The 17281-nt window shown below is 41.0% G+C and overlaps 1 protein-coding gene and 1 pseudogene across 1 annotated transcript in view; one reads left to right on the top strand and one right to left on the bottom strand.

The window, feature by feature from the left end:
• DSG2 (desmoglein 2) overlaps positions 1–7955 on the bottom strand; it is a 45345-nt gene extending 37390 nt beyond the window's left edge. The window contains exons 1-4 of the mRNA XM_006835129.1: positions 7879–7955; positions 6059–6179; positions 3675–3710; positions 2281–2415 (exon numbers count right to left, since the gene is read on the bottom strand). Coding sequence (XP_006835192.1) covers positions 2281–2415; positions 3675–3710; positions 6059–6179; positions 7879–7955 — 369 coding nt within the window. The remainder of the gene's footprint in view (positions 1–2280; positions 2416–3674; positions 3711–6058; positions 6180–7878) is intronic.
• Positions 7956–8989: 1034 nt separating this feature from the next.
• Positions 8990–9543, top strand: LOC102841274 (annotated as a pseudogene).
• The last annotated feature ends 7738 nt before the right edge of the window (positions 9544–17281 follow it).

Below are 17281 nucleotides of genomic sequence, written 5' to 3'. Positions count from 1 at the left end.
GGCCAATCCATCTCGTTGGGGGTCTTCCTCTTTTTCTCTGACCCTCCACCTTACCAAACATGATATCTTTCTCCAGCGACTGGCCCCTCCTGACAATGTATAAGATATGGTAGGCCACAATTCTTGTCAGCTGCTGCCACGGTGATCCCGTGTACAACATGACAAAATGCTCCCTGGTCCTGTGCTAGTCCTACAACTGGTGTGGATTGGACCATTGTGACCCATAGGGTTTCATCAGTGCAGTTCTGGAAGCCGACCGCTTTCTAAGGAGCTTCTCTCTCTCATTGCATTGAAGATCTATTGAAAGGCTCTTACCAAGGGGGTGCAAATTGCTTTGATTTGTCTTTTCAAAAGAACTGGGGGGCAGGAAGTAGCAAGAGTAAAATCAAGGAGACAAAGGTGAAGGCTTTCTTAGGTCAGAGGTGACAGTGACTTGGGCTGGAGGACAATAGTGGGGTTAGAGAGAAGTGAGTAAGTGGGAAATAGATTGTTGAGGTAGAGCTAATAGTACTTGTTACTAATTTTTGGCTTGAAGAACTGAATAAAATGACATTACTGAATTGGGTACGATTCATGGAAAATAGCTTTAGGAGAAAAAAATCAAGAGTTCAGATTTGAAATATATACTAGTAGGATTACTAACTATATAATTTATCCAAAATAAGGAGCACTTTGCAAGTGAAAGTGGAGTTATTTATTACTATGCGGGAACAATAGACATAAAACCAGGATGTATAGTCCCCCTGCCAGCAATTCAATCCAGTTTTAGTAGATGATGAGGGATATTACTGCTTATGTCAGATCATGGCTAAAAGCAGAGAATACCAGACAGATGTGTTGTTGTTATGTGCCGTGGAGTCAGTTCCGACTCATAGTGATCCTGTAACAGGGTTTCCGAGGCTGTAAATTTTTATGGGAGCAGAATGCCTCATCTTTCTCCCGCAGAACAGCTGGTAGTTTCGAACTGCTGACACTGAGGGTTCGTAACCACTACACTATCAGAGCTCCTTAGAAAGAGGTGTACTTAGTTTTATTTAAAGTATGCAAAGGCTTCCAACTGTGTGGGTCAAAACAAACTATGGGTAACATTGCGGAGAATGGGGATTCCAGAACATTTAAATGTGTTCATGCAGAATCTGAACATAGACCAAGAGGCAGCCCTTTGAAAAGAACAAAGGGGTATTGTGTTCTTTTCTTAGTTCTTTAGAATTGTGAAAAATTAGTGTCAAGGTTGTGCCTTATCATCTTACTGATTCAATCTGTAGGCTGAGCACACAATTTGAGAAGCTGAACTGTATGAAGAAGAATGTGGTTTCAGGATTAGAGGAAGACTCATTAACAACGTGTGATATGCAGATAACACAACCTTGCTTGCCAGAAGTGAAGAGGACTCAAAGGTCTTAGTGATGAAAGTCTAACACTACAATCTTCAGTATGAATTATACTTTAACACAAAGAAAACAAAAAATCCTCACAACTGGTCCAATAAGCAACATCATGGTAAACAAAGAAAAGATTGAAATTGTCAAGGCTTTCATTTTACTTTAATCCACAATCAATGCTCATGGAAGCAAAAGCCAAGAAATCAAATGACCTACTGCATTGGACAAATCTGCTGTAAAAACCTCTTTAAAGTGGTAAGAAGTAAATGATGACACCCTGAAGACTAAAGTGCTCCTGACGCTAGGCATAGTATTTTTAATTGCCTCATTTGTATCTGAGAGCTGAGCAATGAATAAGGAAGACTGGAACAAAATAGAATGAAAAGATAGTGGTACCTTACAACAACACCAAAGTCACGCTACTCATTAGACCTCTATTCCTTTCGTTTTGAAAATTTTTATAATTATTCTCATGTGAATATTGTATCACTCTTGTTAAACAAAAGATTAAACTAATGCCAAGTCTCTTAACTCTTTCTTAAATCAAAGCTCAGAGGGGTGTGAGTATATACCTTAAAAACATTTTTTTTATACCAACGATGCTACATCTTCCAAAATAGGAATGAAGATCTTCAAGTTGGAACTTTCTGATAAAACTTTAGCTGTACTAATTTAAAAATACATTGGGGTTTTAAAAAGTTCATGGGGGAAATCCCACTATCTTTTAATTCTATTTTTTCCACAAACCTTATGAAGCCCCTATCTGTCCCACAAATATGAAAAAAAAATCACTAAGTATATGATAAAGCTTTCTTTAAAATTTCAATGTAGCCATGAAAATCCTCTCACGCTGCATTTCAATAAAGCACACCTAGTGCATGCTGCTCCTTTGACGTACCTTGGCAATTGGATTCTTCTTGGATAGATTCTCTCCTTCCCGAAGAGCCACTGGAGCGGTGATCCAGGCCCGCTTTTGCCGCACTAAGTGTGTGTGTTTAGGAAGCAGCTTATTTTCATTTCTTGTATTTAAGGTCTGCAACAATGAAATATTGAGAAAAGGTATCGTGAAACCCTAGAGGTGTTCAAGAGATTGTCTTTGATAGTAAAGAATTTAAAAGGGTAATGAGTAACTTTAGTGATTTTATAAATTGGCAATAATAATTTTTTTAAAAATTAACTGGAAATGAAGTTTCATTTTTCTGTGGTTTTAATTTCAAAATAAATTACTGTTTTAGAACAAATTTTAACAGCCTATTAATGACAGCACTTAACAACAACAACATTGACATATAAATGACACAAGGGGAAGTGCCAGTGAAGTGAATTTGCTGAGTTAAGATTGTCGTTGTTACGTGCCTTGGACTTGGGTTCTGACCCATAGCGACCCCGTATAGGGTTTCTGAGGAGCGCCGATGGTGAGTCTGAACTGCTGACCTTGCAGTTCAAACGGCTTTGCAGTCTGGCGCATTAACCCACAGCGCCACACCAGGGCTCCAAGTTAAGATAAGGTAAAGGATTTCATTTCCCTTCTCAGGTATAAGAAACATAGCTATCCTAGAAGACAGAACATGTGCATTTTCGTGATAAAAAAAAAATTCTGAGCGAAACTGTCCTGCCTTTTTTCTCACTAAGGTAGGTTTTGATTTTCTGAAAACTTCTTCATGATAAGTCCTCAAGACTGTTCTGTTTCCTTTGAGAAAATCTATCAAGATTGCTCCTTTGGAATCTCCCCAAACAGTCACCATAGGCTTCAGAGCTCATTTATCACTAGTTTATTGATGTTTTTCCTTCTTTTTATTGAACTTTTTTAATAACTTAAAAAATTTAATATAATTAAAAAAATTATAATGTAGAAATGTAAAACCTCCTTCTACTTTCTTGTTTATTATAATTTACAGAGTAATCACTGTCAATAGCTTGAAGAAAATCTTTTCTGATCATGTATGCCCATGCAGTTATATACATATACACATATTTGTAATAGCTCTGCTTTTTCTCTATAGCAATGGATTTATCGGATATACCTCATTGATTTTCTATTCAATACGGTATCAGGAACATTCTTCCATGTGGCACAAATAGCTTTAGCTCTCCTCTATCAATGGTCATTTAGAATACTCAAGAACGTTGGCCTTGAGCATTCCTGAATCTATGTTCCCGTGCATTTGTTTGAACGGGAATAGCTGAGTCTAAGGGCTGTGCATTTTTTATCTGGAAAGGTATAGTCAGGTTGCCTTTCATGAATTTAAGCCCTGAGTCCAAATGACAGTAATCATCCCCTTGGTTCCTTACCTCTAAATGAAGTCCATTTCCAAAGTTAAAGAAGATCTGTAAAAAAAAAAAAAAAAAAGTATATATTTATTTAGTATTCAGTACATCTCCTTACCTCTATTCTCCCAAAGAGAAAAGTGGATGTTCAGCCTCTAGCTTGAACTTCTCAGGGACAGATGAACAGCATGTGCCAATGGGCACACATGTTTTATCTTCCTCATCCTACTAGAATTTGACCAGGTTAGCAGTGACCAGAGTGCTGGTGTGGTGTTGCAGATTAATGTGCTGGATTAAAAAGCTGCTTTGAACTGCAAAGTCAGTGGCTCAAGTTCACCGGCCACTCCTCGGAAACCCTATACAGGGTGGTTGTGGGTCTTAGCACCAACAAGCAGTGACCAGAGATATCTCTAACCAAAACTGTGCTCCCCAAATTTAGGTATTTTCAAGGTAATGTTGTTGCTATTAAGTGCTGTCGAGTTGGTTCTGACTCATAGCGACCCTGTATAGGATTTCCAAGGTGCAGTTGGGGGTTTGAACTGCCGACCTTGTGGCTCTCAGTTCAGCGCTGATCCTACTGCGCCACATCAGGTCTCCTTCAGGGGCATAATGGTATGAAAAACCAAGGAAAGCACAGCCAAGATGGATTACTTTCATTTGTGTGTTTCCCTAATTTTTTTTTTTTTTTTAAAGATCGAGTCCTGGTGTGGTGCTGTAGGTTAATGCATTGGACTGCAAGCTCAGTTTGAAATGTAAGGTCAGCTGTTCAAGCTCACTGCTCCTTGGAAGTCCTAACAGACTCACTCATAGGAAATCCTAACCCACGCGTAGGAAATCCTAACCCACGCGTAGGAAATCCTAACCCACGCGTAGGAAATCCTAACCCACTCGTAGGAAATCCTAACGAACTGGATGACTTAACAACAACAACCATGGAATGAAAAACAAACTACTGTGAACTGGGTGAAGGTTTGTAGAGCAGATCATCATACACATTTTATATCATCTCATCGATTGCAAACCCCTCAGTGTCACAGCCTCTGTTTCCTGTTTCCATTCCTCCTTCTTTCTTAACCCTTCTGAACTTTGTCCTTGGGTAAATGTTGCCCTTTTGGTGTCAAGTGGGTAAATAAGGCATGCTTACCTTAAAGACCTATTGTTTCACTGAAAGTTGGGGGGAGGTGAGTTCAGTTCCACACCTGAAGGGTGACTGGTGGTGGTAGTCATGTGCGTGGAGCCGGTCCCAACTCATAGCGACCCTGTATAGGGTTTCCTAGTCTGTAAATTTATATGGGAGCAGAAAGCCTCATCTTTCTCTCTAGGAATGGTCCGTAGTTGCGAACTGCTGATCCTGAGATTAGCAGCCCAACTCGTAACCACTACACTGCCAAAGCACCTTGAAGCGTGGCTAAAGGTCTCCAGTTCATCTTAATAGAATTAGTTTTCTATTTACTATTTACTAAGAAATGCCAGGAATTATATGGTTATAATACAATGCTTTTATCAATGTGCATTTTTATTGTATTACTGGGAATCTTGTCAAAATGAAGATTCTAATGCTTTTAGAAGTCAGGCAAATGACCACTAATAAGTTAGGACATGAATGGTTTGCAAGAGTGGGGGTGGGTTACAGGCTTCTGTTTCTTGACCTGGTTGCTGGTAACATGTGTTCAGTTTAGTAAAATTCAATGAACTGAACACTTGGGATATGTGCATTTTTCTGTTTGCATGTTATACTAAACAGAAAAAAACTGACATGCAGCCTAAATCTGAGGCTGATTTTGTAATCTAGGCAACAAAGTTCTATTATTTGTATGTTCACAGCATCTATTAGAGTAGCCAACTTTCACAGACACTTAACATAGGCAGGACGGACTGAAACGTACTCCTGACTCATTGTACAAAAACCGCTGAAAGAAGTGCACCAACATTCTACCAATTGTAACTGCTTGAGGAAATAGTTAAGATCTTAACTATTCCTTACTAAAGTACATAATTTGGATGTTTCCATAGGACTCTATCTCACAGAACTCATGTTTAATTTAGATCAGTGGTTCTCAACCCTTTGCCCCCACCTCTGGGGATATTTGATAATGTCTGGAAATATTTTTTATAATCACAACTGGGGACAGTGGGGGTGACTGCTATGGCATCTAGTGAGTTATATGCTGCTCAATACCCTAGTAAAAGCAGGAATTCCCCCCCCCCCCATACCCCCTCTATCCAGCTCCACCACCACCTCCCCACACACATATTTCTGCAAAGGATTATCTGGACTTAACTGGCAAAGTAGTGAGGTTGAGAAACTCGGAGATTTAGAGTTACATTTCTCTAGTTGGAAAAGATAGTATATATAACTAGGGTCAGGAAGGCTGTATAAACTCCAGAGGGTCGTGGCAATTACAGACATTTTGAAGTTGGTAGCATGCTGCAGCAACACAAATGGCGAACGCTGATCTCTGTCTTCGCCCTCCACTCACACTTCCTCCCACACCCCTTTTAATACCTCCAGGTCTAAGTTTGAGTAACCTGTGCAGAGGTTATAAGAGGGTTTAAAACATTAGAAGAACACTTGGATAGGATGATCTTTGAGGTTTAAGGCTCATCCCCACCATGACATTAATAATTTGTTTTCCACACAAGGATCTTGGTGACAGAAAAATGTCATGTGCAGCATGCCTTGAAGCTCAAAGAGGAAAGTCTCCAAAGTAGTAACACTTTTAGATGAACCAGAAAAATCCTCCAAAAGGTTTCTCAATGTACTAAAGTGTTTTGTTTTTGAATTTCTACTAAGGTATCTTGTAAAAACTGGCCTTGTCAGTAGCAGGAAAAAAAGATGTTTGTTCTGACAAAGCACCAAGCCAGGTCAAATATCACTGCAAACAGATGAATCTGTCACTGTACTCTTTGTTCTCCAGGTCAGCACCCTTAGTAATGACTTCCTGCTATGAAGTCACCTTGATTTAGTACACCAAACCTAGAAGGACTCATGAGTCACTGGGTGAGACAACAGAGGACGGGTTATCTTTAAGTCTAGCCTCTAAGTAGATTGTGAAGCTTTCTTCGGAGCTTCTACGAGTCTATGGTGAGATGGCCCCTTCAGCTTTAATTTCTCACATGCAAATGAGAGGCTTTTCACAAAGTAGATTAAAATACAACTGTTTCAAGTGACTTTTTATTTTCATTTGGCCAGAATAAACTTTATAAAGAAAGTGAGTGGTGTGGCCATTTTCAGTATTCACACAGAAATAACCTAGCACCTTCCGATTATTTTTAAATTCACGCCATGCTTGGACAATCAGCGTTAACACCCTTTGATCCACCCTTCCAACCAGGCTGACTTTTTAAATGATTTCTCCTTTCCTGTATAGAATGCAAAGTCTTTTGACAAAGTCTTCAGCCCCGAACTTCATCCTTTTTAAGTGTTTTTAGCTTTAGCTTAAATAATCTAAAGGAGAGGATCTCAGTGACGCTGTAGGATAAGCACTGGACTGTGAATCACAAGGTCGGTGGTTCAAGCTCACGGGAGAAAGATGAGAATTTCTGCTCTCACAAAGATTTCTAGTCTCTGAAACCCTATACAAGGTGAGTTGGGACTAACTCAACAACACTAAACAAGACTAGCGGAAATCAAATGAAGGCAATGAAAGTCACTTACTTCCTCTGTTCAAAGTCCTGCTTTTTCTACAGACACTATTGTCATAGGGGCGGCAACAATAGGCTCCAACATGGCTACACTTGTGCTGATGGCACAGGACTGGGCAGTGTTTTGCTTTGGTATTCATAGGGTCACTCTGATGCAGAGCTGACTCACAGCACCTAACAACAACCCAGACATGACAGCTGTGGACTCTACAGTCTCCAGGAGTATCTACAGAATGGCAGCATCGTAAGAAGGTTTTGGCAATGTCTTGACAGTGGCAAAGAAAGCACTTAACAACTCTGCAATGAATCTGACAAGTTAGATTTAGATTTGAATCTCATCTACCATGCTCTTTTCCTGTTAATCTTTTTTTTTTTTGGAGAGAGGAAAGAGAGCCTTTATAGAATTTCTTATTTTAGGGTAAATAATGGTGCGGTGCTGTAGGATTACCAATGGACTTGGAATCACAAGGTCTGCAGTTCAAAGCTACCAGCTGCTCCTTGGAAACTACACAGGGTCGCTGTGTGTTGGAACCAACTGGACCACACTTCACAACAACAATATGTTCACTCAGAAAAATCATACCTTAAAAATCCAGTGGATAAATGCCCCATTTCTATAACAGCTTCATGCAACAAGTTACTTAAGATAATTACAGTCATTTTCACAGTTACAAATTAAAAAACAATCAACTCAACAATCAAGAAAAGCGTATTTTAAACTTTGAATCTGAACTTAGATAGTAACCATTTTAAGTCTGGCTAACAAAGCATATGCTTTCTTGTAGATCTTTCGCTTGCTCTTCAGAAGTCTGGGCTAATCTTAATGTAAACAAATGGTTTTAGGTGAGTTACACTGAAGTCAGTTTCAAAAAGGAAAAAAATTTCTTTGGAAACTATACACTGAATCAAAAATTTCTCAATGCCATCCTATACTTGAGTTAGACCCTGTTGCAAATTCTTATTTCAACTTTTGTGTAGTCAGATAGCTCCCACTTTTCCCCTGGTATCAACAAATTAAGTGGAGGCCCAAAAAAGTCAGTACTATTTTATTCAAGGTTCAATTTCTCTGACCCTTAAAACATAAAACAAAACAAAACCAGAGTTGCTAATCAATAAGTAACAGTAGGTTATTTTTAATCCCCTTCCAATAATCTTCTAAAACAAAAGTTAACAGAGGTCCTCAAACTAGAGTGTGCAGGAGAGTCAACCTGGAGGGTTTATTAACACACAGATTGCTGGGCTCCATCCCAGGAGTTTGATTCAATCGGTCTGGAGGGAGTTTGAAATTTTGCCTTTTTACTAAGGTCTGGTGATGGCACTTAACAACAACAATAAGGTCTGGGAGTCCTAGTGTGGCACTGTGGGCTAATGCACCAGACTGTAAAGTCGTTTGAGCTGCAAAGTCGGTGGTTCAAGCTCACCAGCTGCTCCTTGGAAACCCTATACAGGGTCACTATGGGTCGGATTCGACTCGACGGCACTTAAAAACACAACAATAAGGTCTGAGTTGTGACTGATGTTGCTGGTTTGGGACCACACTTGTGAGTGCCACTGGGCACTTAACAATTTAAAAAACTCAGATCAGCAATGGGCAGGGAAGAAGAGCGTCTAGGTAATTCACAAACTGGATTATGAGCCCCTTAAATGCAGAGAGAAAAGCTCTTCCCGTAAGTGGCTTGAGGTAATCTCACAAAATGGTCCACTACTCACTTGACCCAGAAAACCCCATATAATCATGCAAATCCAGAGGTTCAAATCTCCGGGTCCATTTTAAGAACACCCGTGAGACTGCCCAGGCCATCAAGGGTAGGCATATCCGGATAGCCACCAAGTATCTAAAAGATGTCACTTTGCAGAAGCAACGTGTACCATTCTGACGTTATAATGGTGGCGTTGGTGCTTGGCCCAGGCCAAACAGTGGGGTTGGACACAGGGTCAGTGGCCCAAAAAGAGTGCTGAATTTTTGCTGCATATGCTTAAAAATGCAGAGAGCAATGCTGAATTTAAGGGCTGAGATGTGAATTCTCTGCTCATTGAGCACATCCAGGTCAACAAAGCCCCCAGGATGCGCCATCAAACTTACAGAGCTCATGGTCGGATCACCCTGTACATGAGCTCCCCTTGCCATATTGAGATGATCCTCACTGAAAATGAACAAACTGTTCCTAAACCGGAAGAGGAAGTTGTACAGAAGAAAAAGATATTTCAGAAGAAACTGAAGAAACAAAAAGTTATGGCTTGGGAGTAAATTAAGCTTAAAATAAAATGCAAATAAAAAAAATGAAGAGAGAAGAAAGCATCACTTAACATCATTCAGGCGACATTTAACCACATATATGTTCATGTGCTGGGACACCTAGGTGTCCTCAGTGTCCGATACCAGACACTTCCTGAGATCAGAGCCCCGTTTCTGCTGGAAATCACCTAATCTGCGATGATGGAGGCCCAGGCCTACACTCCCAGTGTGGTCCCAAAGATGCTGATATGTGTTCTGGGTGTCCCAGCCCTGACTTGGGAACCCTCAGGCCCCTTGTCCCACATCATCTTCTCCTTGGGCAGGTTCTCATGAGGTGGGCAAGCTAGCTTTCCCTGCAGCGGGGCCATGGGCAAAGCACAGGGGCCCCGGGACCAATGTGCCTGGGAATCCCATACCTCATGGACACAGATGCTCCATAGTAGCCAAATCACATAATGTCCTACCTAATGAAGTGTGGATGCGAAGTAATACAAGTATACTTTTAGTCAGGAAATCCGGTAACTGTGAGCTATTCCTATCACAAGAAAAGACTTCATTTTAACTTTACAAGTAATAATCAAGTGCAATTGAAATTATTTTAAATAGTGTTTACCCTGGCTTATACATCTTATTCTAGTTTAAATTTTACTGATCTTGATCATTTTTTGTGATATTTTATAACTTTAATGTGTTTCTATAACTGCCAAGGTGTTTTAAAAGAAAAGATACAAGCAAATCTGCATAATACATCTGACATAAATTGAGAGATAAAAATTGTGGGCTATTCTCAGCTGAAAATTACACGCAAAATAGAATAATAAACAAAAACAGATTTCTCTCCCCCGAAGTTTAAGAAAAACAAGAGCTTCAGATTGCCCTTCTTCACCACTAGATGGCATCACTAGATGGTAAGGCAAACTAGGAACCATCAGTAATCGACCAACAATTGGTTCTAGCCCAAAGTAAAAAAAAGGCATTTTCAAATGGCCTCAAATAAGTGCACAGATATATTTGCAAACAAGGAAAATCAAGGGCTTTAGAAAGCTGGACAAATATTTTTACAGGACTCTACATTTCTTTCTTTCCTTTTTTCTTTCTATAATGAGCTCTGGTAGCCTAATATTTATGAGTTGGGCTATAGCTGTTCGAAACTTTACATTAGAAAGATGAGGCTTTCTGCTCCCATAAAGATTTACAGTCTCAGAAACCCTATACATGGTCTCTATGAGTCGTAACTGACTCCATGGCACACCACCACCACCCATGATCCTAAGAGCCCTGGTAGCATAGTGACTTACTTGTTGGCTTGCTAACCACAGGGTCAGCAGTTTGAATCTACCAGCTGCTTCACAGGAGGAAGATGAGGCTTTCCACTTCTATAAAGGTTTAGTCTCGGAAATCCTATACAGGGTCACTGTGAGTCAGAACTGTATGATGGCACACAGCAGCATAATAATCCTAACTTGTAATGAAAAGAAATCAGTTTTCTTATTTCCAAAAGTTCATATTTCATAGATGCCTGACTATAGGAAACTACTAGGCGACGGTGATGACCTGGCTCAACAGAGATGCATTTAGAGTAGGGTGGACTTGGGTTCTATCTGGTTCTGCTAATTATTAACACTTCACTATATTCAATGCCTGATACTATATGCTCACATTCTCTTCTCTACAACCCCTCCTTTCCTAGGTCTATCACGTGAGTTCACTGCAGCTAGGAGACTCTTTAGCACATGGTAGATACACAGTGATGGTTGAATCTTTGAAAATCAAACAAAAATTCACCACTCAACCTATCTGTGCATTAAATACCTCTTTTGTAAAAATGAACTTTTGATAACAACCAGCTTTTCCTAGCATAAAAAAACCCCACATTTTTTAAATGAACACTTCTGTGTCCAAGGTACTCTGTTAGCTTGCAGATGCTTAAGCAGTACTTCTTATGAGGAGGCTTCAAAAAGTTAATGGGAAATGGAATGAAAAGATAATTTAATTTTTCCATGAACTTTTAGAAGCTCCCTGGAAGAAGCTTACAATTAGTAAGAGAGATAAAGCGTATACAAGTAATCATAATATCAGGTGGAAAATCTAAATTATGTGTGAAACACAGGTTAATACACTGGGCTGCTAACTGAAAGGTTGGAGGTTTATGCCCACCCAGAGGCACCTCAGAAGAAAGGTCTGGCATTCTACTTCAGAAAAATCAGACACTGAAAATCTGTGGAGCACAGTTCTACTCTGACATTCACTGGGTTGCCATGAGTCAGAGCTGAGTCGATGGCAACTGGTGGTGAGTAAAGGCCTAATTTTCGGGGAAAATCAGGAGACGTTTAGTAGAGGAGATGATGGGGGGTGGTTATCTATAAATGCAGGAAGAGGAAGGGATGTGTACAGAAAAGCAACAACATGTGTCAGAGCATGGAGATGGGGGGGCAAAGAACAAGAAGTAGTCTAATCTGACACCTAAACCTTTAGGAGTCAAGTAGAAAATAAGGGCAAGAAATTGTGCGAAGACTCTTCACTTGATCCTGTAAGACTGGGAAGTCACTGACAGGTTGTGATTAGGGAGAATGTGACATTAATGCTTCAGAGGGATTTTCTGGAGGAACTCTGTAAAATGGAAAGCAGAGGTGAAAGGCTAGTGGAAAGGCACAATTTGGAGATTAGAGTGATAAACCGATGGAACTACAATGAGGGCCGCCATTAAGGCCATGGCAACAGAAGTAAACGAGTGGAGGCAACAGTCTTTGTGTGAATACCACTAGCACTTGGCCAAGTACTGCAGGTGGGGAATAGGAGGCAGAGTCGGAAGGTGCCAAGACTTTAAGTCTGAGTGGTTAGAAGGATGGTGGTGTCGCTGTTTCAAACAGAGAGCTAAAAAATGGGAGGAAAGATAATGCGCTGGTCTGGGAGATATAGATTATGATGTGGTTCTGGGCCATCGTTCATTATTGCACATTAGATACTTCTTAAGTTCTCAGACACTATGCAAGGTGCACATCCCTTTGCCATCAAGTTGATGCCAATTCAGAATGAACCTGTAGGGCCAAGGAGAACTGTCCCATATGGTTTCCAAAGCTGTAAATCTGTATGGAAGCAGCCTGCCACATCTTTCTCCCATGGGGCCACTGGGGAGTTCAAGCAGCTGAGTGCCTTAATCACTGCAGTACCAAGGTTCTTAAGATGCACATGTTGTTAAGTGCTGTTGAGTAGATTCCAACTCATACTAACCCTGTATAGGGTTTCGAAGGAGCAGCTAGTGGATTTGAACTGCCAGCCTTGTGGTTAGCAGTCCAGTGCTTATCATCCTACAGTGTCACACCAGAAGTCCATAAGGTTCACTTATTATGTTCTGACTCATAGAAACCCTGTACAGGGTTTCCGAGGAATGGCTGGTTAGTATGAACTGCTTACCCTGTGGTTCAAACTGATCTTGAGGTCGAGTGCTTATCCTAAAGTGCCACACTAGGACTCCTCACAGTGACATGCAAGACAGACATGGTTTCTGCTCATGATTTCGTGAATACTTTGATTATAACTGATGATAAGTTAGGGTTCTCACAGTGTAAAACAGGGAGTCAAATGTAGTTTGGGGGTCAGGAAGGTCATCTCTAAGAAAGTGATGGTGTGTTCTGAGTGATGAGAAGTTAGGAAGCAAATGTGGAAGGCGGTGGAGGGGCAGCATGTCTAGAAAAGCACAGAGCATCTGTAGCTGCCAAGCGTCCATGAACTGGACCCTAAGAGCAAGGACAGGGGGTAGAGAAGCCAGTGGGAGTCTAGCCAAGCCCTTGCCAAAGATTTTGAAGCAATGGGAAGCCCCTCACACTGAGGATCCAGAGGGAGTTAATCCACAGATATGGCAGATAGAAATGTACGAGTCTGGTGACAAGAGTTCTATTTTGGCGACACCAACAAAAGTGCCCGAAAAAGTCATATGGTTTAATGCAAATCTCAGAGGACAGAGATGTTAAGCTTAGATCCTGGGATAATCCTGAGTAGGTAGCAGAGAAGCTGGACAGTAAGTAGCAAGGCAGAACTTGCTGTCCAATGTCACTTGGAAGCTTTTCAACATTAGCATGTCCACTTTCTTAGTGACAGCACCACCTAGCCATTGTCCCTTGCCAACCTCACTCCTTCGCCCTTGCCTGTCGCATACAGCTGCATGTCTCCTAATGATGATTGTCAACATATAACCCACCATTGTGCTTGGTCAGAAAAGTGGAGTGAGAACCCCTGTATTAGAGGTGAAAGAAGCCCCAACAGAGCAATGGAAAAACAAAGGAACTTGAGGTACAAGAAGAGAGTGCTCACCAAGGTAAGGCAGTTGTTGTGAAGTGCCGTCAAGTCAATTCCGACCCATAGCAACCCTGTATAGGGTTTCCAAGGAGCTACTGGTGAGCTTGAACCACCGACCTTGCAGTTTAAACAACACTGCAGTCTGACTCATTAGTCCACAGCACCACACCAGGACTCCAAGGGAAGGCAGTGGTATGGACAAATTATTTTAATTTTTTATTTTGGAAACTTGGGGAAAATTTGAACTTCTAGTGTGTTGAGGGTAAAGATTGAGTGCCAAACTGATTAAAACAAAGAATGCCAGAGAAAGAGAATGGTACTGAGGAAGAGATAAAGAAACTGAATTAAGACTAGATGGGGAAGAAGCCTCAAATAAGATCCACCATTCATTCAAGCATCTATTAACTATGTGCCAGACCTGTAAAGCCTATGTGGAGTCCTGGTGTGGTGCTGCAGGGCAAGTACTAGACTGCTAACTGCATAGTTGGTGGTTCAAACCCAGCAGCAACTCCTCAAAAACCCTCATACAGGGTGAATCTCTGTGAGTCAGAACTGACTCAAAGGCACTTAACAACAATATGTGCCAGTTCAAGAGGTAGTTGTTTGACTAGAACCAGGGGATACAGACTGGTTGAAAATCAGGGAAGATGTGCATCAGAGTTGTTCTTTTTCATCATATTAATCAAGTCTGTATGCTGGTAGCATAGTGGTTACAAATTGGGCTGCGAACCGCAAGGTCAGCAGTTAGAAACTACCAGCTGTTGTTACGCAGGAGGAAGATGAGGCTTTCTGCTCCCGTAAAGATTTACAGCCTCGGAAACCCTGTACAAGGTCCCTATGAGTCAGAACCGACTCCATGGCACATAACCACCACCACCATTACCATGCTGAGTAAAAACTCTGAGATACTGGAGTATAAAAAGAAGAATTAGGCATCAGGATTGCAGGAATACCCATTAACAACATTAAGGTATGCAGATGACATGGCCTTGCTTGCTGAAAGCAAAAAGGACTTGAATGAAGTATTTACTGATGAAGATTAAACACTGTGGTCTTTGGTATGGATTCAACATACAGAAAACAAAAATTCTTACAACTGGACCAATAAGCAGCATCAAGATAAACCGTGAAAAAATGAAATGATCAGATATTTCATTTTATGTATATACATAATCAACATTCATAGAAGCTGCTGTTGTTAAGTATAGGATTTCTAAGGATCAGCTGGAGAAAGATGAGGCTTTCTGCTCCAACAAAGATTGAAATCCTCCGAAATCCTACATAGTTGAAATCCTCTGAAATCCTACACAGAATTTTGATGAGTCAGAATCAACTTGATGGCAGTGAATTTGGGTTTTGGGTTTAACAGAAAATCCCTCCCCCAAATGCCCTCTTTGGTAGTCAGCAAAGCCCATGAACTCCTCAAAATATTGTTTTTTTGTATTTATAAATTAAAACATATCAGATTAGAAATGAAGTGAATTTTATTGAAATACCATTATAAGAAAAATTTAAAATCTCATAAATTTGTGATCCTGTAATATTATTACTTCTTTGGTAATCAAATTACTCACTACTATTGATTCAATTCTCACTCATAGAGACCCTATCGCAGTGTAGGGTCTTTATGAAAGCAAACAACTTAATCTTTCTCCTTTGGAGCATCTGGTGGGTTTGAAATCCCAACCTTGAGATTACTAGGCCAGTGTTTAGCCCACAGCACCACTAGGGATTATTTTATTATCACATTAAATAGTAAGATCCAGTAGAAATTAAAAAAACAGCATTCTGTTTGGCTATTACAAGAACAAGCAAGCTGTTCGCCAGGGAACCATCAAAGCAAACAATCAAATGCCTTCAGGACAAGCCCCCCTCCAAGACTGAAACTCAAAGAACACATCATGTAAGCTCGCTGGTGACCTCATTGGTCTACATGTGAGTGGAAGTGGGGGAAAGTCGGTAATGAAGATATTAGCTAAGTTTGACCATGATCCATAGACTCCAGTCAACCTTAAGATGAGAGAGAAAAGAGGAAGGGCTGGTTTGAAGTTTGGGGACTCCTGAAACCATGGACATTGACCTAGTCATGGAGAGCTAGAGCTGAGAGTAAAACGTCCAGCTTATATGAGGTGGGGGGAGATGTAAAAGAACACCCAAACTTGCAGATAGTACCCATCTGACCTAGCTTTGATGGCTTGATGACCAGAGTTCGACAAGACAAAGATAAACAAGTTTGATAAACGAAGCAAGTGTAAATTGCTACAATTTGATAAACTGATTTATACTTAAGGTAGTAGCTTAAAATACCAACTCAGAAGGAAGGAGTCTTCACATCAAGGACAAGACTATCCCCTCGATATACGGGGTTGATAGGGACAACAGACATTGACTACCTAAAATGGTGTGTGTGTGTATGGGGGGGGGGCATAAAAGGACAAAATGGCTGGCTTACAAGTTTTCAAGAAGGAGTTTAATTTCAGAGTGTGTGGGGAAAAGTAGAATCCCCACTGAATAGTTTTCATATTGTCTAGATGGATCTGGTGAAGGGAGGTGGGGATAGAATTCTTTTGATTCAATGGTGAGTAACTGTTACCATGACTAATTGCAATTGTCACAACTGTAAAGGTAGAAGTTTTGTAATATAAAGAAGGGAGTAGTTAATCTTACATTACAGGAACAGAGGACCCTAGGGCCATCAAGAGAGAAGGCACAAGGACTTCTGGTTTTGGGGCGGGAAAAGTAGAGATAGACAGTGAAAACTCTTCTGCCAAAACCCTCCAAGCAGAGAAAGAGCGGTTTGCAGAAAAACTGCGGAGCTTTGGATATTGTTTAAGTTTCCAGGTGCCAGTTTCCCATGCCCATTGAGAAGAAATTTGCCTGTGAACGCAAAATACGGTGATTTCTGAATCGATTCAGCTGCAGCGGCCAAGAACCAGAAATCCTCAGGCTGGAGGGTGGGGCCACAGCCAAGCAGAGGCAGTGACCCAGCGCTATAAGCCTTGGAGCAGGCTCATCTGAGGGAGAGGTGTGACCGATTTTCCATCTTTCACTTTTCATGGATCTCTCCTCTTCACCCTCATTGCGCCCTCACTGCAAAGCCCAGATGCCTTTAGGCAGGCGGGAGCATACCCCCAAAAGTTGCATTGCACCCAGAGTTTTCCAACAACACAGAGAGGAAACCCGCAGGCTGCTTCTTATGACGTTTTGACCCTGGGAACCCACCCCATAGTTTACCTAGGTGGGACCCTTTGCACAGCAAAGGCCAGTAGACAGTGTCAATCACAATTTTATTTTTGTTTTTGATTGCTGGTTTCTGTCTCTACTTTTATATTGTTTCAGATTTTGGTCCTTTTGGCCTCACTCTTCTCCCAGGGGTTGGAGCTTTCTCCTCCTACCTTACCCAAGAAGAGACAGCAACTGTGTCCATACAGCCAAGCTACAAGCATACCCTGTA

Source organism: Chrysochloris asiatica, unplaced genomic scaffold (genome assembly GCF_000296735.1).
Source record: "Chrysochloris asiatica unplaced genomic scaffold, ChrAsi1.0 scaffold00015, whole genome shotgun sequence".
NCBI classification, from domain to species: Eukaryota; Metazoa; Chordata; class Mammalia; order Afrosoricida; family Chrysochloridae; genus Chrysochloris; species Chrysochloris asiatica.
The sequence above is the reverse complement of the archived record's forward strand: the minus strand, read 5'-3'. Positions and strand labels throughout refer to the sequence as shown.